The sequence below is a fragment of the Convolutriloba macropyga genome, chromosome 3 (genome assembly GCF_964194025.1).
Source record: "Convolutriloba macropyga chromosome 3, txConMacr16.3, whole genome shotgun sequence".
Classification (NCBI taxonomy): domain Eukaryota; kingdom Metazoa; phylum Xenacoelomorpha; order Acoela; family Convolutidae; genus Convolutriloba; species Convolutriloba macropyga.
Window position 1 is genome coordinate 79,469,036 of NC_134470.1, and position 13,951 is coordinate 79,482,986.

At 34.9% G+C, this 13,951-nt stretch overlaps 2 protein-coding genes across 2 annotated transcripts in view; one reads left to right on the plus strand and one right to left on the minus strand.

Moving 5' to 3' along the window:
- The window catches only part of LOC142337313 (uncharacterized), a 47,959-nt gene extending 45,293 nt beyond the window's left edge, over nt 1-2,666 (minus strand). The window contains exon 1 of the mRNA XM_075386512.1: nt 2,514-2,666. Within this exon, the coding sequence (XP_075242627.1) occupies nt 2,514-2,583 (70 nt within the window). The 5' untranslated portion in view covers nt 2,584-2,666. The remainder of the gene's footprint in view (nt 1-2,513) is intronic.
- A 6,557-nt stretch (nt 2,667-9,223) lies between these two features.
- Nucleotides 9,224-13,951, plus strand: part of LOC142336504 (protein SSUH2 homolog) — a 611,495-nt gene continuing 606,767 nt past the window's right edge. The window contains exon 1 of the mRNA XM_075385391.1: nt 9,224-9,251. The gene's annotated coding sequence lies outside the window, so the exon portion shown is untranslated. The remainder of the gene's footprint in view (nt 9,252-13,951) is intronic.

Sequence of the window (13,951 nt, forward strand, 5' to 3'; positions counted from 1 at the left end):
TTGAGATCGTATGATTGATGCCTGTATAAAGCCTTCTTTGATTCAAAGGATAGATTACAGACATCGCAGAAGTTTATGACACTAGTATTAGTTGATTGAGACATGATGTATTCTTTTAGGGAAATAATCAAAAAATAATTTTTCGAAAAATGGAAATGAAATGCGATAAGTGTATAAATAGACCTCGGAAAGAATGTTGTAATAATTGTAAAGAATTAGAATATTCTTGTTATGTATGTAAAAATATGGTTAAGGTTAAAGATTATATAGAACATTTGGGATATCATTATTCTGATCCTGATCAATATCTGACGTGTAGTATGTGTAATGTTTATAAACATATATCATTATATAGATTTAGAAATAGGAAATGTAGACTATGTATTTATCTTCATAGATATAGATATGGTCACACTAGAAATCAATTCGGAGAGCATGTTTAAGTATAATATTCAAGAAGACATAGAAAAACACTAATCACTGTCTTTCCACCGATCTCAGTGTTTTTGACTGTGCTATTATTGTTCGCTTTCTTTCATATTTAGCAACCGCTAATAGTATAAGAAGTCAACAAGCTTGGTTTAACATCGCATTACACTGCTTAGCAGATCGAATGAAAAGTGCATGTCATGCTAAAATGGCCGCCGCCATTGACAAAGAAAGCCACCACCACTAACAGAATGAAAACATGTGAAAATTTCGAATATAAGATACCCTTAAAAATTAGCTAGTAAAGTGAGTATTTATTAGAATCTTTATTTAACTTTTAATAGATTATACAAATCATTCAATTTAATAGAAGGATTTAATTATTTTACTTTAAAACATGTAATTACTTGGGAAATGATAACTAATTTTAAGTTAAAAATCATGTGAGAATATTCTAGAAAAAATGTTCTAGAATAATTCTCCATGTGGGGACCTTTATTCTCCACGGCACTTTTTGGCTATTCATCATGAGTTTCACTTCACTATAAAAACTGTAAAATGATACATTAATATTGTTCAGTCAGCTTAATATAAGACTTCAGTCAGCCTAAAAATTAAAATTAAAAGTGTTCAAGCATTCTGTAGTTGCACCCTCCCCCACAGTTGCCATTAAGAAAGGTCGAGCAGTACTGCCGTAGCGTGGTAAAGGCGAGTCAACCTTTTATCAAGACCTCCCAAGATTCGGCTCAAAAATGTAACCAGGTACATAGAATCACTCAGTTAAACATCTTAGATCAATCGTCTCCTGGTTAAAGTCAAAAATTTTAAAGAAGCTTGTTTCTTATTATCCAATTCTAAGCAATTTTGAGTTATTTTCAGTCCATCCGATTCTATTGAAAAAAAACACTGTGAGATGATTAACCTGATTTATTTCAGTATAGTTTGGCATATTAGATATGAAATTAGGCTTAAATCTAGCTTTGAGAACTTTTGGATATTAGTGTATGAATTGCATAAATTATACTAGCTATGTACATTTTTGTACACAATTGTGCGCGTAGTATGTATTTATAGTGGTGAATATAGTAGTGGATAAAACAAGGGATTCAACAAACAGTAAAATTTGGCCCGATTCGACATGCGCGATTAGCGTTAGGAGAAAGGGACAAATTTTACTGGTGGTTGAATCCCTTGTTTTATCCACTACTCCTACTGACCTTAATTTATCCAAGAGGTTTCATCTACTGTTTCAGCCGATGTTTTCAATTTTTCAAGAATTGGAGTAGAATGCCGGAAAAAATATGCTTACTGAGTATGTTTTGTTGTTTTGGCCTTCTTATGAAGTTAATTGAACATTTGAAATGTGATACATCTAAGTTAAGTTCGCATTTTAAATATTTTAAATCTATTTGCAGAAGTTAAGTTACTTAACTCCCTTTCAAACGTTAAAGGCATGAAAAGTGAACGTGAACAAATGCTTAATCTTGAAACATTAATATTTCCCCGAGAAGGCGAAAAATTCAAAGTGCTTATTCAACGATCGGTTAAGTTTTCCATAGGTTTTCAATGGTATGACTTTATTATCTCTCCGCAAAAGATCGATCGGCTAAAAATCGCAAAACAAAAAAGGTAGACATGCTATAAAGATCCTAACCCCATTTCATTGAGGGGAGGGGGGGGGGTTGGGGCAATAATTATAATTTCACGAAGGATTGGAGTAACAAGGATACACCAGTCAAAAAATTTTTACCGAAGTGTTTTTAAATGAAGTGATTGACTCAATTGAGTGATTAAATATTTTCATTGTAAAACTTTTCCTAGATATTCACAATCAGGAGATATTGACCAAAAAATAGGCTAATTAGTAGCGACCTCTAAACTCCATATTTCTTATTTAATTAAATCAGTATTTCCAACTTAACTCGCACTTTATTTTTTGCTTGTAAAGTTTTGGTATTTCTGGAAAACCTGTCATGAAATTCGGAATTGACGCATAAATTTTTACACCTGTACTTTAACTCGAAACAGAGGTAAACGAAATTGAGAAGTTCTGACTGTGAATAAAATTACTTAAAAAAACTCACCCAGTCGCTCTGTTTGGCAAGATACGGCAGCAAAATAACAACATAGAACAGCAAAAATCCTATACATCATTTTATGCTCTCAAAATATTATTTTTTGTATTTTCTACCAGCAGATATTATTAAATTTACGTACTGCAAGTACCGTATATTTGATATTTATACCATCATATAGTATTCAAATAGCAATTTGGCAACCACTGTCGCGAAAAGTTGGCTTTGATTCCATCGCCTTCAATTGATGCCATGCTTGTTAAAATACCAAAATCACGTTCAATCTAACTTTTGTTGGCTGCCACTAACCTCCGTCCGTCCGTACACATGGAATTGAATCCAAGACCGAATCATGAATTCTCGATTATCCTAAGGATGACGTTTTTCGAACCGCAAAATCGTCAAACAACAAAAAAGGCGACAAAGTTTTTGAAAAAATACTATTGAGAAGAAAACGAGTGCTAGAACAAAACGTAAAACCGACTGACTCAGCAAGAAATAACTCATAACAATCCAATTTCTAAATGAAACAAAAATCATGGCCAAAAAAACTGCATAATTTGACTGTTGCTCAAAAATCTTCAAAGCAAGCCATGAGCCAAAAATAAAGGCTGTATAATAAACCCCACCACTTTTGACCCAATCCGATGCAGCGCAAAATACCTTTTGTCTCTAAATCACCATACAAACGTACCTCTGCCCGTCTAAACCGTAGATCAAAACCCAACAGAGCTAATTCTTTAAAGCTAATTTATCTCATCTGTAAAAAATTCAAGTAGGTAGGGTCTTAAAAATGCATTTGCATACCAAGTTAATACCCATTCAGATTCAGGCAAAAACATCACTGAGCTACAGCGAAGAATTTCGGGAATAAGAAATTTAAGAAACCGAGATTGTGACCAGAGTGATTAAAATAACAATATCAGAACTCTAAACTCATCGAAAACAATGTTTTACTTCCTATACATTCAAACAAATAAGGTCCGCTCATTTTTTGAAATAAAACTGTTACAAAATAAACAATCTGATATTTTCGAAATGTTTTTCAATTTATATTTGTAAATTTGGACGGTGGATAGTTCGAAATATCATCAGCAACAACAATGCATTAAAACGCAATATACACATAAAAGTGAAGGCCTCAAAACACTTATAATGCAACCTAAGAATTGAAAACTGAGGTCCGCTCATTTTTTGAAATAAAACTGTTACGAAATAAATGATCTGATATTTTCAAAATGTTTTTTGAATTTATATTTGTAAATTTGGACGGTGGATAGTTCAAAATGTCATCAGCAACAACAATGCATTAAAACGCAATATACACATAAAAGTGAAGGCCTCAAAACACTTATAATGCAACCTAAGAATTGAAAACTGAGTAGTCAAATTTAAAAAAAGAAGTTTTTTTATTGAAGGCCTCTAGCTTCCTGTCTATCGTATACCAAAATTTTAACTTGGAGAAAGAATTCAGTCAAAGGAAAAACTGATAGAAAAACAAACAAAATACAATTTATATCAGTACAAAGAGGGTCAATTCCAGTCTCTTCGAAGCAACAGTTGATGTACAGTAAGCAATTTAGCCGGCATTGCTAGAAAATAACTGCAAAAGCTTCGTAGACCTGTAGTCTCAAAATAATAAACAAACGATGAACAGAAAAGTTAAGAGAAAAACCAGAATTTGTTGTGGCATCAATCGATTTAGAATAAACTGGTGTACTGTATAACTCCCTTAAAAACCGTCAATTAGAGCACTATTTTCGTATTTGACTTTGATGTGCAATAATGTAAGGAAAACTCAATAAAAGATAGAGAGGGGGAAAGCGAGAGACAGTTAAGTCACGTTTGATCCAAAGCATCCAAACAAAAACATAAAATGTTAAAAAAGAAGTCAAGCTCGCAAATGCCGAAAAATTGTATTAATAAAAAAAATCTGATCTGAAGTCAGCGTGACGTCACAAGTTGAAATTAAAGAAACACATAGCACAACAGGATCTGAACTAAAAATCAAAAAACTTCATTGACTAAAGAAAAACTTGATCAAGACAGGACGAGGAATGGATTGGGAAAACCATTTACCACAAAAGAACAACAACTCAGAAAATGTATAAAGTTAAAAAATAACCACTATAGAGAAAGTTTTCTCACTCTAAAGACAAAAATTGCAAAAACAAACGTAACCAACTAACGTCGGTCAATTTGCTCTCAAATGACTGGGGCGCGGAGGGCTTCTGTAGTAGACAGGTGGCTAACCGATGCATCAGGTGGGTGTGAGCGGAGTGAGGGGGGGGGGGGTCGTGATGGGGGTAGGGTTGTGCGAGAACCGGACGAGGGTGGTCCAAATCTCCGGGTTGGAGAGGGGGGGGGGTGGTTGGGGGAGGTGGCAGTTGGTGTGGGGGTGTCTAACGTTTAAGACTAAGAACCGCCCTTCACACCTTGAAATGGTCTCCACGAAACAGTTTCGGTGAAAGGCATACTGAGAGACTAGTAAGGCGTAAGTCTCTAAGAAAACTGCTCGGCCACTTAACGCCCTCCGAGCACTACCTGTTTATCCCGTTTTTGAGAAAAGTCGAATGGGTTAGACGAAAAATCGGTCAAGCGAAAAATTGCACAAAAAAGACCACAGGACTAATATAAAAGCTACAAACTTCGTTTGAGAGCAACTAAAAAACAGAAAATTAACCCTAACTTCTGCAAAACCTATATAAAAAAAATCAGAGTGTTACAATAAACGATAGAAAGATCAACTGCAACCCAAAAAAACTGTTTTCATCTTGCAAAGGATAGAAACCACAACAAATAGCTCTAAGCAGTATAATTGTCTGATAAACGCTTAAAATGTTCGAATATTTTAGAGAACACAAAATTGCTTGTTCATGTATGTCAGCAAAAACACTTCGGTCAAATATGTAAGTTAGAAAGCTACCTTGAAAATAGCGAACGTGAATGAAAACTTTTAATCACTTAGCAAAATACTTCTCTTCGCTCTTTTAACACTCAATAAAAAAAAAATCACGCAAACTTGGTAGTTCCCTTGAGCCATTAATTCTTTCTACGCTGTTCCACCATTCCCCCAGATTTTCAGCCCCCAGTTGGAAAGGTTGCTTAATAGCACTTAGCGAAGCAAAATAGCAAATGAGCCAAGGGGGCGTAAAAGATCTATACCCACTAAGCTGAACGCGCCGAAACAATAGATCCGAGCCAAGAAACGAAGGGCGTTAAATTGAGGCCAGAGAGAAAAATGCTCGGCATCATCTAGCCCTTCCAAATGCTGCCCTTTACCTTACCTTGATTCAGACATCCTCAGTGTTTGCTCCCCCATAGGCACCAGATCTTGACAGTTATTCAATCCTGGGATGCTACTTCGTTGTCTCAAGCAACAAACTCGCTACATTTAATCTGTAAGGTTATTATTTTAACCTATATCAATTTAATTTTGTAAAACATAGCTGGCAGATTGCCAGAAAATAGCCGCAATTGATTCGTAGATCGGCAGTCTAAAAAAAACAGTAAAAAAGACAGACCAAAAAATTTCGTCTTTTCATTGAAGGCTGATCTGTTATATTTTGATTAAAAATCTGTATAAGTTATTGCTGCCTCTATTAGCTGATCTCGAATAACCTTCATTTAGATTGACACACACCCATCTGACCTTATCTCTTTGAATTAAAGTAAAAAAAAGTCAATTTCAAATTGAGGAAGTCATTTTTGAGAGTGAGGTAAGTCAAGTGTGACCAAAAATTTAATCACGCGCATGAACAAAAAAACTCGCTCAACTAAGAGCGAAAAATGACGTCACACATGCAATTCAGTTGAAATTGCATGAACGAATGAACAAAAAGTGGCTGTGACGTCATATGGTCGTAACAAAAATCATGACGACGAAATAAAAAAAACATAGCAGGACAAGTCCTGACGTACAATTCAAAGAATTTTCATTGACTAAACAGAAAATCTAGACCTAGAATGGGCTATGAGTGAATTCAGAAAACCATTTTAAAAAAATCAGAACAAAAAAATAAGAAAAAAACAGAAAATCAATATCAAAATGCCGCATGTGAGCAAAAAAAAAACCCTAGCGAGAAATGAAATTTTAATTCAAACAAAAAACTAGGCCTAGAATGAGCTGTGAATGGATGGGAAAACCATTTAGAAAAAATCCGATCCAAAAAATCGAAAAAACAGTAAAAATCAGAGTGAAATTGCCGCATGTGAACAAAAAACCACTACCGAGAAACCGAATTTTTGTTCAAACACCGTTTTCTCACTCTACTTTAAAATTAGAGCGAAAAAAATTCACGCCGCAAAACCACTCGCTTTTTCGCTCCACTTCCTGTTTCGGCGTGACCAAAATCACTACTCCAATTTGACTTCAAAAATCATGAAAATGTGTGAACAGATCTTAAAAAAAAAAAAGACAGCGCCCCAATACAATTCAAATTCTTTGAATTGTAAAAAACCAAGAGAAGGCCAATAATAGCCTCAGCTATCGCTGTGCGGCTATTAAACAGTCAACGCTGTTACCAATATGTATTTAACATTTGAACTTATTCAACAGGAAAAAAATATTTGAGAATTTTAAAGTTATTTTTGATACGTCACGGAGCCTTCAAGTTTTTCAATTTTAAATTCTACAAATATCTTTTATGTCTTTTAATTAAAATTAAATTATTTTAATTATAAATTTACTTTAGTGGAGAAATTTAAAAAGGCAGCTAAAATAAATATATGGACTCAGATGGCTGCGGGCCAGAAATAAACACGCACATTGATTGGTAAATTGATTAAAAAATGACTTCATAAAGCCTATCTGAGAAAACATCCGAGGAATTTGACTTCCATTAAGAGATACAACTTGTGATATGGAAAGACTTTGAAAACCCGATAAAATGTTGGAAAAATTCTACACATGAGACACTTTGAGAGTTCATTTTTATCACGCACAAAAATCCTAAATGCCCGTTTGATCACGCAGAAAAGCTGATCCAACTGAATAATATTTTCCGAGCCTTAATTTTATGAGTTCATTAATTGTATTTATGAAGTAGACTACAGTTCGAGCTGTCTTCGGGAATTTGGAAACTGATTTTCTTTGTTCACGATAAAATTTGATTTTTTGAGGTAATTTTGCTTTAAAAGTTTATTCTTTGCTGTTGATTTTGTATTAGGCCTCCCTCAAAGTTCGTCAATGTGTTCTGGCAACTTAAAAATTTTTCGAAAGATCGTCACCGTGGTCGTTAGAGGCTGAACCTAATCAAATTTTCGTCTGTCTCGTCTGCATTTTCAGCAGAATTCATCGTTGGTTTTTTGCATCTAGGTTATAAAAATGCTGAGGCTGATATCAAAGCTTTAATTTGCTCACCATTGGGAGATTTTCCCGCTGCCCGGTAACCTTCTCAGGGTTCATGTTGGTTAAAGTTTCAGAAACTTTGCTGCGCCGTTGATCAACCACACAAACTGCCTTTGCACCATCATTTTGTCTTCGCGGTAGCTTCGATATAATGTACATTTAGAGACTAGTAGAGCTCCAAGAGAGAAGCTTAGTTAGTTAATTCTTTGAAGTCTTCACCCGCTTTTGAGGACGAAAAGCTTGGAGCGTCAGACACAAAATCTATCAAGCGAAAAACCGCATACAAACGACCAATATCCTTTCTATAAACTTCTTATGAGAGCAATTAACGTTTCAATTAAGAATAATTGAAAGAAAACCGAACTGGTAAATAAGAACACATATAGCCCACGTACTAACTGTGGATCAACGAAATAGATTGCAGACTAGATTGCATTTATTGATATATTTGATTTAGGAAGGTTTGGTCTCGGAAATTTGTCCTAGATTATTAGCGAACCCTGAGAGATCAAATTTTACGCTATCTGAAACCGTTTTAAGGAATAATGTAAGAAATAGTTCTCATGTAAAATGTTCTCATAGCAACTTGATGACGATGTTCTTATTTAGACAGCAAAATTCTGTTGACTGATGGCAGTACTTCTCCGCCATACATGAATTCTATCACTTCAAAATCTGCTTTTCTACTCGAAGAACAGAATGTCAGGCTCCTTTCCGTTTGTGCCCCCGAGCTAAATGAGGGCATAATATTTGCAACCCACAACAACACGTGCAATATTTTTACATTACAGTTTACTCTAAAATGGCACGTGCTTTGTAACTGGTGATGGGTAACGTACTTGGGGACGCAAGCAGAAAAGATCCGAATATCAAATGAAATGGGATCCGTTTCCGCTCCTTCATTAAAAAAATTAGCAGAATAGATTTTCAAAATCATACCTTAACGACACTATTCGTGTAGCGTTGACTTAACACAACAATATTAGTTTACCGCCAATTGTGTGCTGTAGAACTTTTTTTGTAATAAAGTCCCCATTCTACAATTATACAAATCTACAGTAGCTAAAGTCTGAGAGAATGACAGGACAGCAACTAATGGGTTACAATTTGTCAACTAACAGTTAATTACCTCAAAGCCATTTAAAACAGCAGCCACAATAACAAACGTACCAAAAACACTTGTCAAGCATATTGCAGAAAAAACTTGGAAGACTGGCGGTCTGTATAATTCAGATAGACCCAACTATAGAACAGAGTTGCCGATGAAACTTATGACAGATACGAAATTCTAGAAATTTAAAGACATTTTGAAAATTCAAATACCTTCAATTTTTGATTGCTATGTTTTATTCGTAACCGCTTTCATTAGCCTAATTGTTGTGATAAACTTATTAAATAGAGAACGAACAAGACTACTTCTCAGAGTGAAGACGCACAACACATAACTATTTCTCCGAGTAAAGACGCACAAAAGATGCCAGATCTAAGATACCACGATCAAACACCTCTCGCAAAAGCAGACAACAAGCGTCTATGTAGTGCATTGAGCCCGGAAGACAATGAAAGTGACCTTACTAAAACGGTTCAAGAAGCAATTCAAGCAGCAGTAGCTTCGTCAATGCCCGATATTATGAAAACGATTCAAGATCAACTGACTACGAAAATCAAAGCCGCCGTTGATGAGAGCCTTAAAAGTTTGAGAGAAGACATCACGAGGGAATTTAAAGAAACAGTTTTTTACGCCGAAGAAAGAAGTGACCTGAAAGCTAAATGTGGAAGTGAAATGCTGGAATCGTACAACAGACGAGAGAATGTGCGAATAATTGGTATGCCTGGAAGTTCTGCAGATGTTATGGACAGAGTTGTTGATCTTACTAGTTTACTTGATGCTGAGGTTAGTGCAAACGATATCTCTATTGCTCATCCAGTGCCGACTAAGAAGCCAGGTCCACGTCCTCTGATTGTTCGTTTCTCCCGGAGAGTTGCGAAAGTAAATTTATTAAGAAACAAGAAAAATCTGGAAAATTTCGACAAACTGAAGAACGTTCGAATTTTTGAAGACACGACTGCGCCTAGACTGAAGTTTTTTAATTTAATGAAGAGTGACAGCAACATTGAGAAAGTTTGGTCAAGAGAAGGAACATTACACTACGTCAAAGCTGGAGGTGACAATAGAGTTCATAAAATCAATTCCCTATATGATGGTGGTCAAGCGTTGGGATACGACTTTTATACTGTACAGAGCTGCTTTAAAGATACTCGAGTTGTTATCAGAAAAAGTCAAGAATCTGGATCCTAATCTCTTTCTCCCTCCTAGTGCTATTATACCAACTACTATGTCTATATTAACTGTGAATGTTTGGTCGTTAAAAAACCATCTTAATGATTTGGAAGCACTTGTTCATAGTCTTGAGTCTCCACCAAATGTAATATGTCTCACCGAAACTTGGTTAACTGATAACGATGACATCGATTCCTTATTGGTTCCTGGCTATAAGAATTATGCAATTAAGAATAGAAACACACATGGCGGAGGTGTGATGATACAAATTCAGGATTCCATGTCCTTGTTAGAAACACACTCAACAGATATGGAAGAAACCCTTCTTGTCTCATTAGAGTATAAAAAGTACAGCTTCAAATTGGCTACTGTCTACAATCCATCAAGAACAAATAAACTAAAATTCGTCGAAAAATTGGATAATTTTTTGAATGAGTTAACGTCCTTAAATTGCCCTACCGTTATAACTGGTGATTTTAACATTGACATTCATGTAAAGAACCAATTACAATCTAATTATTTATGTACGATATCTTCTAGTGATTTTGAGCTTGCCAATCTGGAAACTACCAGGGAAACTTCTAACTCCGCAACTTGTCTAGACCACTTTATATATCAAAATTTGGCCAGCCCTGATTTTAGTGTACTAACTCATGAAAACTTCTCGGATCATTATCCTATCCTAATGAAGTTGCCAATTAATGTTGATACTGAACAAAACGATCTGCCGTTTAGAGACACAAGCTTTATAAAAAATCAAGAGCAACTGTCGAACTACTTAATTGACTTAGACTGGAGCCTAAGGAATCGATGTCACTTTTTAGATTCTGATAGTACCAATGAATTATTTACTAAATTCAACAACGTTTTCCTGGAAACCACTAACAAGTATGCTCCTCTGAAATGCTTGACCGATAAAAAGTCTAAGGTACCGAAGTGGTTTACCAACTCACCTAAAAACTTGCGCTTCAAAAAAAATAAAGCACATCGAAACATGAAACAAAATCCGCAAAATAATGAGGCAGCGACAAAATTCAAATTATTACACAAGTTTGAAACATGTGTCAAAAAAGCTAAAAAAGATTTTTATAGACAAAAATTTGAATCATGTATGGGAGACTCAAGGCAAACATATAAGTTAATCAATGATATAAAAGGAACTAATCGCAAAAGTTCGCAAGTACCGGCGCTAAACTCATGTAGTGAACGTTGCACTGATTCCAGCAGCGCTGACATTGCTGAGCAGTTTAACACATTCTTCACCAATGTTGGTCCGAAGTTGAAAGAAAAAATCAAACATGTTCCTTTACCCGAGATGAACGAAGTTAACCACTCCATGTATCTAAAACCAATAACCATTGACGAGGTAAGAGAAATCATTGAAAATCTAGACAATAAAGTTTCATCCGGTGATGATGATATCTCTAATGTCATAGTAAAGTTATCATCAAATATCACGATTCTATACCTAACTCAGGTAATCAATAAATCATTTGAAGAAGGAATGTTTCCCGATGATCTGAAAAAGGCTAAAGTAATTCCCCTTCACAAGGATGGATCAAAACTAGATGAAAATAACTACAAACCAATTTCTCTTCTAATTGTTTGGAGTAAAATTATAGAACGTGCTTTGTTCATTCGCATATATGCCTACATGGAATATCATAATTTGCTTTTCAATAAGCAATTTGGGTTTCGTGCCGAACACAGTACAATTGACGCTCTTGTTGAATTAGTCGAAAAAATAAGATTGAATTGCCAAAATGTAAAAACTATCAGTTTCTTTCTTGATCTTAAAAAAATTTTTAATACCATTGAGCACGATATCTTATTAAAAAAGATCGAAAACACTGGCATAAGGGGCCCAGCTTTAACTTGGATAACATCATACTTAAATGGGAGACAGCAGCGGGTTATTGTTAATGGGGCCTGTTCATCGTGGAATTCCATAGTTTGTGGGGTTCCACAAGGCTCAAATTTGGGTCCGTTATTGTTCCTCATTTATATCAATGATCTGCCAACAGTTTGCAAATCTCTTGATGTTATTTTATTTGCGGATGATACAAACCTCACCGCAATCAATAAAGACAATAATTCAGTGCAAGAAGATCTGCAGAACAACAATAATTGGTTGATTGCTAATAAGTTAATACTAAATATGGAAAAAACCGTACAAATGAATATAGGGAACAAAAATGGTGCTTCCAAATCAGTGTTTAAGTTTGATGATGTTTTTATTGAAGTTGGAAATCTTTGTAAGTATCTCGGAATCTTGGTAGATAGTAAGTTAAGTTTTCAATCACATACAGAATATATTAAAAGACTCTAAAAACAGTGTGGTATTATATGTAAGCTGCGTCACTATGCACCCCGAAAACAGTTAATTGATTACTACCGAAGCAATGTTAACCCAATAATTCAATACGGTATTTTGGTATATGGCTGTTGCAGTTATTCGTCGCTTTTACCTATCTACAATCTGCAGAAAAAAAATTAAAATTCATTTACTTCAGGAAATTGTCAGGTAGTTTCAGGGACATTTTTATCTCTAATAAATTGCTAACAGTATTCGAGTTTCATTTATATGAGCCGCTGAAATTTGTCCTGAAATCATTGAAAAAGATGCATAGCCAAACTTATCTAAATGAACTCTTTGAATATGAGCATAGTACCAGAAACACTAGAAGGTCTACCAAAAATTACCTAAAAATTCCCTCCTTTAAAAAGCAGTTTGAGCAATCCTCTATTTCATATCGTTGTGCAAGGTTATTTAACATACTGAGAAAGAATGAAGTTCTAGCACAAAATATTGAAGACGAAAATTGGCAAAAAATATCGCAATTTTATCATAAATTCAAAGAAAGTTACTTGCTGAATAATGAGGAGCTAGTATCCTATATTTTTAAAAAGTTTTTTTTTCTCTTTTCTTTTCCATGAACTCCTGTCAAAAATTGTTCCGGCACTTACTTCGTAAGTGCCGAGGCTTCAAAAATGGTATTATTTTTGCAAAATAACGAAGTCTACACATAGAAAATCGACGAAGAAAATCGAACTGCAGAAAATTTTTTTTATTTTATACATAGTAGCTAGGAATCAACGTCTCTCTCGTTAGCAAAGACACAGTGTTAGTCGTTCTTCCGATTAAGCATTGTTCCTTGTTCATGTCTCTATGACAGCGTTCTGAGGTTTGTTTGCCTAGGCGTTGGCACCGGTGACCTGGTCATGGAATGTTAAATATTTAACTGTAACTATTTAACTTTAGCCAGGGCAGATACTAGGTGGGTTTAATAACCCCGTCTATCTGTCCTCTCCGAGATACGTTTTGTTGTTATGTTATATGATTAAGTAAATGTTTTAATTAAATTGATTTAATTTGCTGTCTCATATTTGGAGAAATGTATTCTTTCTTTCTTTCTTTCTTGCGTAAGTCTCAATAACCATCGTGAATTGGTTAAAAAAACACGAACTCAATTTTAACGTTGAAATTAGTTTAGTGGGATATGTCATCTATCATCAAAAACAATCACGCAACTCAGATTCTTAAAAAAAAATGCGAAATGAGCCACAATATGATGATAATTTGACTTCAACACATTATGGTTCAATCAATCAATGTCAACACATGAATCCCATTATACCGCAGCTTTTCAACAGGTCAAAAAGTTTCATAGAATAATATTCAAGAACATAATTGAACAATTTTTTGAGTACTTTCATTGCACTTGTAGATCAGCAGCCCGAACATAACTCACCCAACAGAAGAGACCAAAAATGTACCCAGCCGATAGCCGGAAAATAGCCGCCATGCAGTTCCAT